The 16,856-nt window shown below is 45.8% G+C and overlaps 1 protein-coding gene across 15 annotated transcripts in view; it reads left to right on the top strand.

The window, feature by feature from the left end:
- Positions 1 to 2,943: 2,943 nt before the first annotated feature.
- SUN1 (Sad1 and UNC84 domain containing 1) overlaps positions 2,944 to 16,856 on the top strand; it is a 50,733-nt gene continuing 36,820 nt past the window's right edge. For 4 of the 15 annotated variants that reach the window (XM_079120615.1, XM_079120611.1, XM_079120614.1 and 1 more), the window contains exons 1-3: positions 2,945 to 2,975; positions 3,685 to 3,772; positions 15,762 to 15,858. In XM_079120615.1, the coding sequence (XP_078976741.1) occupies positions 15,782 to 15,858 (77 nt within the window). In that variant the 5' untranslated portion in view covers positions 2,945 to 2,975; positions 3,685 to 3,772; positions 15,762 to 15,781. Of the gene's footprint in view, positions 2,976 to 3,041; positions 3,199 to 3,679; positions 3,773 to 15,761; positions 15,859 to 16,856 lie in introns of those variants that run through there. The other 11 variants (XM_079120622.1, XM_079120609.1, XM_079120610.1 and 8 more) reach the window with 6 other exon arrangements.

Below are 16,856 nucleotides of genomic sequence, written 5' to 3' on the forward strand. Positions count from 1 at the left end.
GGATCTGTTTTCAAGGTAGAGCCAGAGCATTACCCAAGGGTGTGTGTGACAGAGGGAGGGGCCAAGGGGGCTTCAGGAAGAGAAGGAACAGGTTGTCCTTGACTGATGTGAGGAAGGAAGACCTGAGGAGGAAGAGTTGGGTGAGATTAGGAATTCCAGTTTGGAGATGTCAAGTTGGAGATGCCATGAGATACCCAAGAGTAGGTGGGGGACATTTGTATCTGGGGCTCAGGGACATCAGCATCTGGTAGTCAGAGGGATAGGAGGATCCTGCAAAGAAGGCAGGAAGAAGCCAGGGACAGGCAGAGATCCAGGTGTGGCCCTGGTCAAATGCCAAAAGTTAAGGGGCGCTGGGGCTTAAGAACAAGCCCCAAGCTTCAAGAAGTGGGAGCTGCCAGTGGCCTCCACAAGTTGGTGATCTCTGCAGTGTGGAGAGGACGGGCTCAAGCAGAAAAGACAGGTGGAGGGAAGGAGTGCAGAAAACTGAGGAAAACTCAGTTGCTAAAAAGGTGCAAGTGGGTTTTCTGAGCTCATCCAGGTGTAGGGTGGATGAGTTCAACCAGGTGTACGGTGGGCCCCAAATCTAATGACGAGTGGCCTTTAGCAAAAGACATACAGAAAAAGGAGACACTGAGGCTCAGCGAAAGACAGGCAAAGACTGGCCTCTGTATGATATGGCCTCAGGTCCAGGGACTCCTGGAACCTCCAGAAACTGAGAGGGACAAGCAAAGACCCTTTCCTAGAGTCCATCCAGATCCTGCCACCTAAGGTGAGCTCTGCACTGCAGGGACATACCCCACCAGTGGGAGTAAGGACTGTTCTTGTCTTTGAGCAATGCTCTTGGTAGTGGTTGTAGGGACAGAGGGGGAGTAGAAACAGAGGAGCCCTTTTCTGTAGTGACCTTTGGTGTAAGAATTCTGGATTTTGGAAAAGCTGGCTAAGTGAGGTCATCTCACCTCTCTGCCTTGTTCTTTTACCACTCTCTAAGGACTTCCACACCCCAAACCACAGCAGGACTAGGAGCCGCCCCGCTAGCCGCAGGGCACAACCACCAGGGGCAGAGACCATTTCCTCTATGGTGTTAAAGCAGGAACCAGAAGCCAGAGGGCTTAGGACTGGCTCGTGGAGAAGTCCAATTGTTTCCTTAAGAGGAAGGGATTTCCTGAGCCCAGAGGGTCGGCTGCTTTCTTTTCCTTCACCCCATTCTCTGCTGGCCCTGCCCCTTGACCCCCTTGTAGCACCCTAATCCACATGGCACAAAGCCTCCAGGCTCGGGTTACCCAGCCTGTCCTTACTTCTCTCTCAGGAGTCAGGTTCTGTTTACAACTGACAGGCAGAAATGCTGCCAATTCTGAGGTGTGAGATCACCAAGACATAAGCACTCCTGCCTCCTGGGAGCTTAGCAAAATAGGCGTGGCTGCCCCAGGCCCTGCAGCAGACCGTGGCCTTGATGACAGAGAGGCCTGCCTGGCTACATAGGCTACTGTCTGAGCCTGCCTCAGTTTCCCTTGCTGAGAAACGGGAATAGCCATACTGCTTGTCCTGCTAGACGTAGTAGGGGAGATGGGAAGAGCCTCAGGGACAGATGCTCTTCTGGGGCACAATGTGTGGCCAGCATCCTACTGTGAAGTGAGACTGGCCAGGCTGTACCAGACCCAGGCTGTGCTCTGGGGACACAGAGTCCCCAAACTTCCTGCCTTTTTCTTCCTTGTTCTTCATTCAATATGGCCTCAGTCTGGGTGGTGTGCTGGCCTCCAGAATGGACAAGGTAGAGGCAGCACTTTCAGGGGTAAAAGCCTAGAACTTGAATTGTCTGTGTCTCTAGTGAGAAACCCAGGCAATGGGCTCTGGTTGTAGGGGACAGAACCATGTGTCAAAATCTCTCCCCTACAAATTGGACTGAACAACAGATATAATCTAAGGTTACAATAGTCACATAAGTGCCATTGAAGTGCACTATTAAAAAAGTCAAATTTTATACATCCAAACTATTATGGAGAGAAAAGTAGGGAACAGATAATAAACTCACAGAACTAAGAGAAATGTACACATGAGAAATATCTACCTGTGAAGGTTTATAAAGGCTTTTATCATAATAGTCCCAAGCTGGACAAAATCCAGATGTCCACCAACAGATCATAGCCATGGGGCCTGTGGAGTCGATCACCTGTGGTTTCCCTGGAACACAACTGTGTGCATCTACTTTCCCTAACTGTGGACTTGAACATTTGCTATGGAGGCCACATGGCCCATGACCCCTCAAATGTCTACCAGCTGGGCCTTTGCAAACCCCTCATCTACTGAATGTACTAGATTAACAAACCCGAATGCTAGCTGCATAAGGGGAACAGCTACATACAACATGGATGAGGTTCAAAAGTGTCCCACAAAAAGCAACTGTGTGTTGTCCCAGCTGCCCAGCTGCCCAGCTGCTCAGGAGGGTGAGGGGAGCTAGCTGCTCGAGCACAGGAGTTGAAGGCCAGTCTGGAGAGAGCCAACCTCAAAAAAAAAAAAAAAAAAAAAAAAAAAAAAAGACAAAAAAGTTGCAAGCTAAGCAAAAGAAAACATCTTGAAGGGGTTCCATTCACAGCACCTTCTGAAAGGCAAGGCTAGAGGATAGAGGACACAATGGGTGGGATGGGCAGAGGGCAGTGACCGCATGGGGAGGAGGGAACTTTTTGGGGTGAGGGAAATGTCCCATATTTTTATTATGGTGGCAGCTATACAACTACATGTATTTGTCAAAACAAATCAAGGTGAGCACTGTAAAAAGGTTAATGTATGGTCTGTAAATAATACTTCAATTAAAAAATGCAAAAAACAAACCAATATTTGCCCATGCATGTAGGTAAGGGCACTTGTGAAATTCCAAGAGCAGACCCACCCTTCTTAGGGTCAGTCGCCCCGCCCCGCCACCACCCATCTCCCTCCCGCAGCCAGGAGAGAAAACAAACAGGAGGCTCACGTTGTCTCCGGTAGGTACCAGCCTCTTGCGTGCTTGTTCCACCGAAGGCAGACACCAGACGCGCGGTCCCAAAGCGGCACAATACAGTGGGCCCCTGACCCAGATAGAGGAGTTAGGTTGGAGCTAAGGGCAGTTGCACAGGACTGCCTAGGTGGGCCGAGCGGACCGGGGCCTGACCGCGCCACCGCCAGGGAGCTTCGCATTGCGGCGTGCAGCAAGGACCCTCCGGTTGGGTGGGTCTGAAGGGGCATGGCTGGGGCGGGGCGTGGGGACCGAGGAGGGACGCCGGCAAGGCCAGGAGGGGAGTAGGGCTCCTTGAGAGCATCACGGAGGCGGGGCGCCCCAGAGGCTGCCCCTTCTCGGGATGAGACCTTCTTCCCGACCTGAGATCCTTCCCCGCGATAAGACCCTTTCCTGAGAGACCCTTCATCAGAACGAGAGACCCCGAGATGAAACCCTTCCTCCAATGCGGCCCCTCGGGGAAATGCGGACCTTCCTCCAACAAGACACCACGGCACCAGAGACACGACCCCTCCCTTCCGAGGAGCGCCCACCCCGCCCCGCGACGCAATCCCGGCCCCGCCCTCTCTTCCTACCCCTCCCTAGGGCCCGCCCCGCCCTTGCGTCCGCGGCCCGCTGCTGACTCTTCATTGGCCCGGGTCTTTAGGTGACGGGCTCTGTATTGGCTAACGTTTGCATCGCTCCCGCCCCTGGCCCAGACGCGGCGCGCGATTGGCTGGCACGGCGGGCTCCTCCAGGACTGGCCTGGGCGGCGCGGACCAGGCCTGAGGCGGCGGCGCGAGGCAGGTGAGCTTCGCGGGGCTGGCCCGGGCGGGGGCTGGGGGCTGCCGGGTTCGCACCTGTGCCCCGGACGACCCTCACGGTGGGTGGAGGCGGCGACGGCAGGGCCGGGCTGCAGAGCCGTCAACGGTCTCTGTGCTGGCCAGCCCGTCGCCCCTGTTCGCGGCCAGGCCGCGGCGCCCTTGTACCCCCCTTCCCCGGTGCCCGGAGCTCCTTGGTGCCGGAGTCCGCCCCCAGTACCAAAGCTCGGCCCCCAAGCGCGCTGGTACCTGAGCCGGTCCTGGGTTCCCTGAGTGTCTAGGTGCTGGAGCCTGGTGCCCAAGCCCAGCCCCCAAGCTCAGCCCCCAAGCTCCCGGTGTCCTGGTTTTCCCCGAACCCGACCCGGTTCTCCCCGGGAGCCTTGGTGCCCACGCTCCGCCCCAGAGCCCGGGCCCCATTTCCCCGAGCTCCCATGCCCGGTGTACCCCGCAGCCGGAGCCCGGCCCTGCGGCGCAGACCCCACGGACGCAGGTGCCTGGCGGGGCACAGAGCGGGCAGTGTCGCCGGTGTCCCGGCTGCCCGCCTTCGCACGCCCAGCTCGTGGGCCTTGGCCCGCGTTGTCCGTGGTCGCCGTCCGTCGTTGAATGCTTCGCAGTGACGCTGAGTCTGAACACTCGTGGCCGTTAGTTTTGGGGAGTATCTTCTGACTTGTCTGCTGTGGGGTTTCTTTTTCTTTTGAAGAGCGGACGGGGTACTGGGAATTGTACCCTGTGTGCTTTACACTGAGCTACTCCCGCCTTCTTAAATTTTTTTTTTTTTCTACGCGACAGGGTTTTGCTAAATTGCCTAGGTTGGCCTGGAGCTCGTGATCCTCCTGCCTCAGCCTTCCAAGGCGCTGGGGTTTTAAGCGTGCGCCACCGAGCCAGGCTTCTTGGTACTAGACCCCTGAGAAGGTGCTAGACCCCTAACTTGTGTTTTGTTTTCTTTGCTAGGTTACCTGGGTCTTTTCTAATAGTGCACCTGTTCGTGTTTTAGTTTGACTACCCTATCTATTTTAAATTTCCTTGAGCATGTTTTCCCTTTCTGAACGTGACCAAGTCTTAGACTCCCGTGTCTCTCACCATGCCTGATAACAGCTGGGGGTGATGGCCGATCAGCGTCCTGAGGAAACCTCCCTGTCATCCCCTTTTGGTCTTTTTCTCTGGGTTTTATATTCCCAGTGAAGGGCACTCGAACCTGCCTCACTTGAGACTTGAGGGGAAGAGTTGTCAATGCGGAGAGGCATTTATCCTATCACCTGGGTCTAGAGGAACCTCAGATTACCCTTCCTTTTGGGGGGTGAGCAGGAAGGGGATAGGCATGGTAGCTCGCTGCCTTTTTCTCTTTCTTTTTTCTTTTTTCTTTTTTTTTTTTTTTTTTTTTGGTAAAATGCACATAAACTTTACCATTTTAACCATTTTAAATTGTACAGTTAGGTGGTATTAAGTACATTCATGGGGTTATGCAACCACCACATCTATTTAGTTCCAAAACTTTGCATCACCCTAAACGGAAACCCTGTAGCCATTAAGCAGTCACGCCCAGCTTTTCTTTCTCCCCACCCACTGGCAGCCACTGATCTGCTACTTACCTTTGGATTTACCTGTTCTGGATATTTCTTATCATTGGAATAATGCAGCATGTAACCCTTTGTGTCTGCCTTTTTTTGACTTAACATGCTGTACCACTTACCAGTGTTTCCTTCCTTTTTATGGCTAAATAATTTTACAATGTATATATGTACCCAATTTTATTTTTCTGTCATCTGTTGATGGACATTTGGGTTGTATCTCCCTGGTTCTATTGTGAATAGTGCTGCTGTGAACATTTGTGTACAAGATTTTATTTGAGCACCTGTTTCCAATTTTTGGAGTATATTCCTAGGAGTAGAGTTTTTTTTTTTGTTTTTTTGTTTTTTTTTTTTTGAGAAACAGCCAGACTGTTTTTCACAGTGGCTGCACTATTTTACATTCACCAATAATATATGAGAGTTCCACTTTCTCTGCATTCTTGCCAACACTCATTACTTTCCTTTTTTAAAATTGGACTTTCTAGTGGGTGTGAAGTGGCATCTCATTTTGTTTTGATTAGCATTTCCCAAATGACACAATGCTGTTGAATGTTATTTCATGTCTTTTTTGTATATCTTTGGAGAAATGTTTGTTTCCTTTTTTTGTGTTTTAGTTGGGTTGTTTATCTTCTTGTTAAGTTGTAGGAATTCTTTATATATTCTGGATACTTAGCAGATATAAAAGGCTATCTCTTCACTGTCTTTTAATGTACAAATTGATGGAGTCCAAGTATTTGTTTTTCTTTTGCTGCTTGTACTTTTGGTATCACACCTTGGAAGGCTTTGCCAAATCCTCAGTCACAAAGACTTACCTGTTTTCTTCTGTGTTTTATAGTTTTAGCTCTGACATATAAGACTTCCGTCCATTTTGAATTGACTTGGGACATGATGTGTGGTAGGGGCCTGCTTACATCATCCTTGTGCTTGTGGAAGCTCAATTGTTCTAGCACCATTTGTCAAAAAGACTTTTTTCCCCTGTTGTGATTTTGACACTCTTGTCAAAATCAGTTGGACATAGATGTAAGATAATTGTTTCTGGATTCTGGATTCTCCTGCTATGTTGGTCTATATGTCTGTCCTTATGCCAGACTACATTGTTGTGTAGTGAGTTTTGAAATTGGAAAATGTACATCCTTCAACTTTGTTCTTTTTCCAAGATTGTTTTTTACTGTTTAGGACCCATTGCAGTTCCATGTGAATATAAGGTTTAGATTTTCCATGTCTGCAGAAAAGGCCATTGGGATTTTGATACGGATCATGGTGAATCTGTAGATCACTTTGGGAATATTGCCATCATCACAATATTAAGTTTTTTCATCCTTGAGCTTGAAAGGTAGAACTTTTTAAATTTCTTTCAACAGTATTTTTTGGTATTTAGTATGCGAGTCTTATACCTACTTGGTTAAATTCCGAAGGTTTTGTTTGTTGTTTGAAGTACTGGGGAGTGCTACCTCTGAGCTACTTTCCCAGCCCCACCTCCACTTTTCTTATTATTATTATTTTATTTTGAGACAGGATCTTGCTAAGTTGCCCAGGTTGGCTTTGAACTTTGATCCTCCTGTCTCAGCCTCCTGAGTCTCTGGAATTATTGGTGTGTACCACGGTACTCGGCTTTTAAGGTTTTTAATTCTTTTTGATGCTGTTGTAAAAGAACTTGCTTTAAATTCAGCTTCTTATTTTTCATTGATAGTATTTAGAAGTACAACTTTTTTGTGTGTGGATTTTGTATCCTATAACTTTGCTGCCTTTGGTTATTAGCTATAGTAGTTATTTTTAGGATTTTTTATGTATGAGATCATATCATCTGAGAAAGAAGGTAGTTTTACTTATTCCTTTCAATTGTTTGCTTCACACCTACCCTCAACCCCTTTTTTTTGACTAGTTGCTCTGGCTAGAACTTCCAGGATAGTATTGGACAGCAGTGGTGACAGTAGGCATCCATGTCTTATTCCTGATCTTAGGGGGAGCTTTTAACCTTTCACCTTTGAGTGTGATATTTATTAGCTGTGGGCTTTTCAAGGATGCCCCTATAGCACTGAGGAAGTTCCTTTCTATTCCTGGTTTATTGAGTGGTTTGTCATGAAGTAGTATGGGATTCTTAAGGGTATTTTCTGCACCTGTTAAGATGATCATGTGGTTTTGTCTAATTGTGTCTTAAACAGACTTTGAGGATTCAATTCCTCCTGTGTTTTTTAGTTCCACCCTCCACCCTCACTTCCAAATGTAAATAAGTGCAACAGTTCTTGAGTCTTGCGGAGGTGGCAGGTTTCTGTGATGAAAATCAGATATTTTTCAGCAATCCCCATAGCAAGCTTATTATACAGCTATTCTGGCCTAAATTAGTTTTTATTCATCTAATTTCCAAGTTTCTTTGTTGTGGCTCTTTTTGTTTTCATGGATATGTGCCTTTAAAAAACAACCATTTTTTGAAGATTCTAGAAGAGAGAAGAATCTGACATCTGTGTTCATCACAACATTTTTAACTGGAAATTCCTGGTGACCTATTTTCAAAGAATGCTGGTGTTTAATGGAGTATGCTGTCAGCTCATAACCATTGTCTCTTGGTTCTGAATTTATGACAGTCGAATGGTCTCCTAGTCTGCTTATAGCCTTTCCAGATCCTGGAAACAAAGCCAACCTGAATATGCTTACAAAAAAATGCAGGCACATTGTTAGGAGAAGTTGGGGTTAGGGTTTGTGGTGACTGAGGAGACCTCCATTCAGCCTTGCAGCTCACTCTTCCCTGGACTTCTCAAAGGAGGGAAGTCTAGGGAACTACAGGAATTTCCTAAGGCCACTGTGCCTCAGGTAAGTGATCCTGAGCCATTAGGATTCTGTGAACATTCAGAGCGGGTGTGTGTGTGTTGCCTTTTGTTTATCTGTAGGAAGGGTTTCTATATTTAGTTGGTTGAAATTGGGCTCTTATCTTTTTCTCCCGAAATTTGGAACTGACTGCTTTTGGGGACTACTTGCACACTCAAATTCAGGTAGCGAATCTGGGAATGCTAACTCTGCATGTGAACAGTTTACTTCCACTGGCCAGAATAAATGAAGAGGTGACAGATGAAAAATATAGAGCATGGTACTGCTGCCTATAAAGCTGTTTATTATGTTATAGGTTATCATTTACTCTGTTTCATTAAGCAACTTGTATAACTCATTAGCCAGTTTTGCGACTCAACTTTGGCTGTAAGCAAATATACTTGTCATGCTGGTCCTTGGTTTTCATTTAATTGCTAGAGGCACCCAGTGAATGGCTGTAGGTTACAAATTTTAGTGTAGGAGATAAGATCTCTGTGAAGGGTGCTCTTTGACCTTTGTGCAAAATTAAACTGAAGATCAGATAAGTTGCTGTAAAGGTGCTCATTCTAGACCAGTGGTTGCCAGTGGGAGTGAGAGGGTTCCCCTGGGATGTGTGCAGTTTAAAAGTAAAGTAGCCCATTGTCTGTCTGCCTTTTTCTTAGTCATTCTATTTACTTTGATTTTCATGACTAGAAGATGGGAGCTATATCTGGAATATGAAAAACAGATCAATTTCTGATTTCTTTGCTTTCCATTTATATTCATGTGCAAACCTCTTCAGTACTGGAGAGTACTCATCTTTAGCCTGGCCCTTCCTCTTTGGGAGGACAGAGCAGCACAGGAGTGATCTAGAAAAGGTATGAATGGATGAGCTGTGTTCTTGGGACAAATAAAATCCTTTATTTGGTCCTCTTGTTACTATTCCCAGTTATAGTTGGAAATGAAATGACTGACCCATGAGCTTGGGCTGCATGAATCCATTAAGAGGAGGAATAAAGAGGCCCATGTACACTGTGACTGTTCCTGTTTTCATGAGTTCTTATAGCACTTTGCATAACAGTGAGCGCTCCTGCTTTGCAGGCACTTACATAGTGTGTGTCCTGCCATTGGGGGTTAGACCTGCAGGAGAACAGTGCACAGTTCCTGCCCTTGGAGTTCAGAGTCTGGTTAGAGACACTCATTACTACATAGTGGTTAGGGTTTGTGTTAATGAACAGAAGTCCTCGGGAGCATTAGCTTTGGGCTGGAGGACTGGGGTCCATGGAGCTTCTGATGTCACTGCTGAGCCTTTAAGGTGAGGAGGTTAGCCAGCACTTGGTAGCTAGACCCAGGGATGGAAAGGATATTAGAAAATAAAGTGGCTTTTTGTAGGTCAACTGTTCAGGTAGCTTTATAAAGGATTGACTTAAGGGGGAAAAAAGGGGGCTAGGAAGCCCATCTGAGTGCATGAAAGGGACTGGCCAAGGATGGCAGGTTGTGGGCAGAGTGAAGAGGAAGAAGGCGGCTTCTGGGATGATGGAGACTGGGGATGAGTGACTTGTTGGCAGACCTGGTGGAAAGGTCCAATAGGAAATAAAAACAGATGCCGTCCTCTCTGTATACAAACTTGAATTACAGATAAATCAAATAAATTATAAATGGCTCAATGTGGATAAGTCAGAGCAGTTAAGTAGGAGACTGTTATAGACCATCCCTCTGCTTTTGGCTTAGAGCACCTTTCTAGAAGTGGTACATGAGCCAGGGAAGACCAGGCCAAGATATGACAAGGGGCATCTCTGGCATGTGTCATGTGGAAAGAGCCAAGATCTTACATGATTGTGGTCCTCTAAGGAAATAGGAATGAGAAACCCCTAAGAGCATAAGAAATACAGTCAGCAAAAATACAGAAAAGGAAGATTCAAGTAACTGGTAACTAACACATGCTATCAGACTGGTGGCATATGTTCATGGCTTCAGTGGCCTCATCATGGCAGGCCCGTATGCAAGGCTGCTCCCCCCTACATGGGTCTTTGCTATAGAAATTTTGTGGGCAGTCCTAATTGTACTGCTCAGGAGGGAATTCAGTGCACTCTAGATTTCTGTCTAAACTGTGTAATATTTCTGTATTCCAGAAAGATACTTGACCTTAACATGTACAAGGCTGGAATAACTTGATCTTGGGCTCTTTGTCACTATAGGAAGAAATGAGGTTTTATTGGAAAGTCTGGAGCTCTTATCATTAGGAGATGCATACATGTGATCATGCCTCTTCACACTGAAGATCTCTCCTTACACGTGGAGCAATTTTCTTGATGCCAACAAGCATACATAGCTTAGCCTCTTCCTGTTGCTCATCATTTCCAAAAGTGTGTAGAAACTTTAGTGCAGCATGGTGAGAGGTCATCTTCCAGTCTAGAGCTACCACTGATGCTGATTCATTTTTAGGGATCGTTCCATGTACCGAGGTGGCCAGCGCTAAGCAGGCTGAGTATTAAAGCACTCCTCTAGCTGTACCATAAGTTGAGCTGCAATTTGTGTTTGTAGTTTCATCAGAGGTGAAGGCACTGTTGCTGCCTGGCTCACAGCTAGAGCCTTTGCCCTGCCTTGGGTCCTCTGGCTGGGAGAGTAAAAGAACCCAAGGGGTCTGGTTGCCCCATATCCCTTAACATGTGAAGATGGGTTTACCACAAATCTAGTATTGTACTTTTCTAAAAGATTTTTCTTGCTTTTGGTACTGGGGATTGGACCCTAACCCTAGGGCACTGTACTACTTAGCTACATTCCCAATCTTTTTATTTTTTATTTTGAGACAGGGTCTTACTAAGTTGCCCAGGCTAGCTTTTGAACTTTTGATTCTCCTGCCTCAGCCTCCTGAGGCATGCACCGCTGCTCTTGTGTTAATACTGATTTTATTTAAAGGACTGCTCAGAATTTTAGTTCATCTTTGTAATGAACTTCCTGATAGCAGCCTAGCTGCTGTAGAAAACTAAGTCCTACAGCGGTCAAGGCTTTATGAGATTGGGGTTACAAGTGTGTACACATGGATTTGTGTGTGTTGTGTTTGTATGTTGTTGGCGTTTCTCTAGAAGGTTAAGCATCTGCCTGGCAGGGTCAAGTGAGCATCCATTGTGCGCTATAGAGGGGGTCAGGAGCTTAGAGCATCCCTGAGGGAAGGGCCCTGTGGCAGATGCCACTTCCTGGGGAGTTGGGAGCAGGACCTGGGTTTCATGCCTTGGATTATAGTAAGGACTCAGAATGCTGTTATCTTGGATAAGCTACAGGATTGAGCCACAGGGTTAGATCTGGTGTTAGGGTAGAATGCCATCTGAAAGCAGGGCATGCTTCAGAGCCCAGGGGCCCAAGGGAAGTGCCACACACCAATTTTAAAGTTTGCCTTTCCTAGTTATATCTGGAACTGATAGTGTTTCCTATCATGAAATATTGTGTCCTGATTTTATTTCAGAAAGACAGTTTTATCTGGTCCTTAGGTTTGTACTGTTTTTAACCTCATGTGACTTGTTCTTTTTAAGATTTTTTTGCAGCCATGTTTTCTGAATTGCAGTGAGTTCAGATAGTCTAAATAGTAAAGATTCATATGATATGAGTGGCTTAAACCCATTTTGATGAAAGCATTAAAAAAAAATTAGGCTTTTATATTTTCATCTCAACCATATAATGTGAATCTTACAGTCGGTAATATAGGAGATAAATGGTTTGAAGGAGAAACCTGGTGTAACTGAAAAAGAATCTTGACATCTAATTTTAAAACCATGCTAGGACATGAATATTTATAAAGATACTTCTTTAGATTTGGAACCCAGCTCTGCTGTCTGAACAGATTCCCTCTCCTTTTGCCTATCATTGAGTTTTGTGTTCTCTTGGCCACCAGAAAACGCAGGACAAATGGGAGAACCTCTGCCTAGGTGACAGGTAGCAGTGCGTTCTTCTCTACTCGAAGGTATCTCTCTTGGCTGCATCTCATACGGTGTGTGTTTTCTGATATGCTGGCTCTTCATGGTCCCTTCTCTTGCCAGGCTCAGGAGTGATCCTCCATTGGTCAGTGCACTGAGCTGACCCTCAGAAACCTGGGCCATGCATGGGGCCCTCTGAGATGATGCAGGCCCAGCTCCTGTTTTGAGTTCTGCACAAAATTGGGTTCAAGTTGTTCCCTTCTTAGAGTCCATGGCACCCATTAGGAGGAGCACAGCTTGAACTAGATGATGGCAGTTGTGACACTTGACACAGGGCTGTAGGAGGGCATTATAGGAGCAAGGAGCATGAAGCCTGAAGACAGGGTCTCTCCTGTGACATGTCTGTTTGCAAACTGTTAACTTAGAGGTTCTTTCCAAGATCTTCTGATGCCATCAAAAACATTTGCAATCCCTTTTTTCAGTTAGTCATTACTATTCAGATTGTGAGTGCAGATTTCCTCTCCTCTGAGTCTCAGGCTGCAGCCCCACCCCAGTGGAAGTGGAAATGCTAAGCACTTCCTTTAGCCACCAGTAGAACTGGTGTCACTAAATCTCACCCCCAAGTGTTCAGCTGTGTCTGTGAGAAGCCGATGCTCTGTGCCTGACTGAGCCGTGTGCGCTGACCAGGGGCTTATTTAGAGCAGCAACAGTTAATCTTTCACTTTGAGGATTGCTGACCTAGGAGGGAAAATGCCGTCGTCTTTTTTTGTTTGTTTTAATTTAAAGCATAGATTATCTAACTTTATTCCATTGAATAATTATGGTTAGCATTTGCGTTTTGGCCAATATCAGGCACTGCCTTACATGCATTGTGTCATTTAGTCCTTTTTAAACTTTATTTTATCCTACAATTTTATTTAACATTCAGTCTTAGCACTGAAGATGAAAATGTTCTGAGTCGTTCTCATGATCTGTTGAGAAGGAAAGAGGCAGGAAAAGAAGGACCAAGGATGGGGAGAGTTCAGTTGTGCCTGGCACTGCTGAGCTGTGAATGTGAAGTCTCTTCTCCACAGTTGCCTTCTCTTTTTTCATGGTCCTACCCTAGGCCTGGCTGCCCAGAGTTAACACATGTGCACCTTGGTTCTCTGTGGTGATGTGGGCTTTGTCATATTTGTAGCTCCACTCATCAAACTTTTCCCCCATGGGTCCTTCTCTGGTGTTCTCTGCTATAGACTGTTGTGTCCCACATACGAAGTTGAACTCATGGCATGTAGCTGCTTTGGTTCTTCAACAGACTTTGATTCAGAGGTGGCAGTTACATTGCTCCTTAGATTGTGGCATGGGGCTCTGCTGTATATGGCCCAGGTCGATTACACATCCCACTGACTGCAGGAGCCATGATGGTTGCTGATCCTGTGTGCGTCCAGATGCTCAGGTTCCTTTGTTACCCTGGGTCTCTCATGTGTATGTGGTTGCTTGTGTCCTGGCATCCATTGTCTAAGAGCCACACACTCCCCTGTGTGTGCCTTAGCCTGAGCCATGCCCACCTTTGCCCACCCGGTTGGCCTCACCCAACAAGCCTAAGGCAGGTCATTCAGCAACAGGGGCAGAGGAGGGGGTCTAAGTCCACGCCTGCATGCGTGTGTCCTCATCACCCAAATGCCAGGATGCATCCATTTGCTCATGGCATTGTTCTGCAGACTTCAGCCATGTGAAGCCAGTCCCAGGCCCAGTTCACTAGTACCTGTAGACTCTTGATTGCAGGGCTTGGTAGAAATCAGTACACTTTTAACCTCGGGTTAATGGTGGGAAACAGTGCAGGCAGTGAAATATGAAAGTGAAAATCACTTTGGAGAATGAAGTAGAAGTTTGGTTTTGATGGGGAGTAAGAGGGGATGAAAACAAATCAGTTTGGTGTCTACCCTAAAGGATGAAACGGTAATGGGATATAAAATTGTTACTCATCCAGTGTTATGGTTGCCTAGTGAATCATTACCAAACACAAGGGCAGCCAGAAGCCATTATTACATTGCTGCTGGGGTGTGGCTCTGTTCCACAGGGCAGCGTGCTTGGGGCTCTCTTAACGGCTCACAGAGCAAGTGTAGAGGCGGGACGCTCTATACCTTGACATTCTCTAGGTGTTGATTAAAGTAGGAAAAGGGAGATTAAGGCAGTTAAACAGGTATTAAACCTTACATGGATTAAATAAGTGTAGTTAATTTTACTTGCAAAAAACATTGTTATGTAAATGAATAGAAAGCCAACTAAGAGTGCACTGTGCTTGTTGAGTATATTCTGGTGGGCCAGGTGCCCCAAGAAGAACCCAAGGGTTACCAGATGTTCTTCATGTGCAGGAGCTTTGTGATATTTGTTGAGATTAATAGATATGCTGAGTGTGATGGTGGCAGTAGTAGTAGATGGTAGTCCCAGCTACTTGGGAGGCTAAGGCCTCTTGAATCTGGTTCTCTAAATTCAGGAGTTAGAGGTCAGCCTGGGCAGCATAGAGACTCGATTTTGAAAAAGAAATTAGTAGATGCAGTAACATTTATATGCATGCACACATACCCACCCAGTGTTCTTTATTTGTATATGAGTATTTAATTTTCAAAAGAATATTTGTTGGGCTGGAGGGGTATGTAGCTCAGTGGCAGAGTGCTTGCCTAGTGTACAGGAGACCCTGGGTTTGATCCCCAGTACTGTAAAAGAAAGGAAGGAGGGGTCGGGGAGTTTGGGCCATTTAAAAAAAAAAAAATGATATGCGTTAAAGTACTTTTGTTTTAGTTTATAGAGCTCAATCATTTATACACAAATACTTCCTTGTCCAGAGTGTTATTTAGATTTGTTTTTTCTTCCTTAGATTTTTCAACAACAGGTTTTGATTCACATTACTACTATGGGTACTCCTAAATTCAGAGTGTGTGTGTTGTGCAATGTGTGCACTCTTGGGTGAATATTTTTAGCTAGTGGAAAGTTTGAGTCATTCCAAAGAAATTAAAATGGCAACCTGAAGAACAATGTGCTCACACACACATACCCTGCCTTTTTTTTTTTTTTTTTTTTTTGCTACTAGGAATTAGACCCAAGGGCCCTCTGAGCTACACCCCAGCCTTTTTATTTTTTATCTTAAAATGGGGGTCTCACTAAGTTGTTGATGCTGACTATAAACCTGTGATCCTCCTGCCTCAACCTTATGAGTCATTGGGATTACTGTGTGCATAACTCACTACCCTTTAATTAAAAACAATCTGTTTTCAGAGGGTGTATAATCAATGCCCTAAACTTTTTCAAAAAAATTCATCCCATACCATAGTTTGTTTTCTGATTCTGAGGTACTTGTGAAAACTTCAGCTAATTAGTGAATAAAGTATTATAATGCCACTTTCTGACTGTGGAATAAGAATTAGTTCTGTCTTAGTAACAATAAAACTCTTCCAGAAGACTTAAGAGCATTTTGACCCCTTTAGGAATTTAAAAATACATTTCAAAAAAGGATTCTGAATACTTTGAGTATTTCTTTGAAAGTGCCAAATTTTCATGATGCTAAGTCCTGCCCAGGATTTCTCCCATTACTTTGCTATGGATATGCTGGGGACTAGATGTAGCAGAAGTCCTTGGCTTTTAACATAGAAACCTTGTCTCCTTTGTTAGAAATCAAAAACCACTGAGACTGGCTCATGTCGTCAGAGTTCTTACCACCCTTTCTCTGCCTCTGCAGCATGATCTGAGACGGCGAACATGGACTTCTCTCGGCTGCACACGTATACCCCGCCCCAGTGTGTGCCGGAGAATACCGGCTACACCTACGCACTCAGGTGAGGTGCAGTGCCCACCAGGGCCTGGCCATGAGGCCACACATTGCTCGAGTTGGTAGAGCTACAGGGGCTGCAGAGCACCGCCAGCAATGGGTCAGGTGGTGAAACTGAAGAAACCTGCAGCCTTCGTGTCTCATTAGATTACAGAACTGATGTGTTGATACAGAGACTGAGAGGCTGATCTGAGAGCTACATACTTCTGAGTTAGCTTACCTGTGCGTGAGCACGCCAGTCATTGCAAATGACTCGCAGATTTAGGTCCCACCTCAGGGCTGAGATCTCAGGAATAAGTCTGTGGCTGTGACCAGTTTTGGGGGATTTATACAGATGGCATGGTGTATGTAATAACCTGGAAAAGGGTTTGCCTTTGGAGAGCCCATGGTTTCAAGATTGTGACTTTTATTGAGTGCTGTTTGTTTTAATTCATGGTCTGATATCCTAAAGTTTGACAGTTGAGTCTTAAAAGTTGCCCACTCGCCCTGTCCCCAATAAAAAGTATGACTGAAATGGAAGTTGAGTCTTGTACCTTTGTGGCTTAGTGCCAAAGGAGAATACATGACTAAGTTGGTGAGGATCTGATTGGAAGGAGAAAAATCTGGGCACCTGCCAGCTGCATAAGGCACGTGGGGAAGCTGCTTGTATCATTATTTAGTGACTTGTTTAGAAAATGTGAAAAAGTGTTAAAATATAATGGAAACCTTAAGAAAATTAGCAACTATTTTAAGAAAAAAATACTTTTTTGGGGAGCGGGTACCAGGAATTGAACTCAGGGGCACTTGACCCCTGAACCACTTCCCCAGCCCTATTTTCTATTTTGTTTAGAGACAGGGTCTCACTGAGTTCCTTAGTGCCTCACTTTTGCTGAGGCTGGCTTTGAACTCTTGGTCCTCCTCTCTCAGCCTCCCAAGCCACTGGAATTATAGGTGTGCACCACCATGCCCGGCTAAGAAAAATACTTTTTTAACAGTGCTGGTCAGAGCTCACATTTGATGATTGAG

The sequence above is a fragment of the Sciurus vulgaris genome (genome assembly GCF_902686455.1).
Source record: "Sciurus vulgaris genome assembly, chromosome: 18".
NCBI lineage: Eukaryota > Metazoa > Chordata > Mammalia > Rodentia > Sciuridae > Sciurus > Sciurus vulgaris.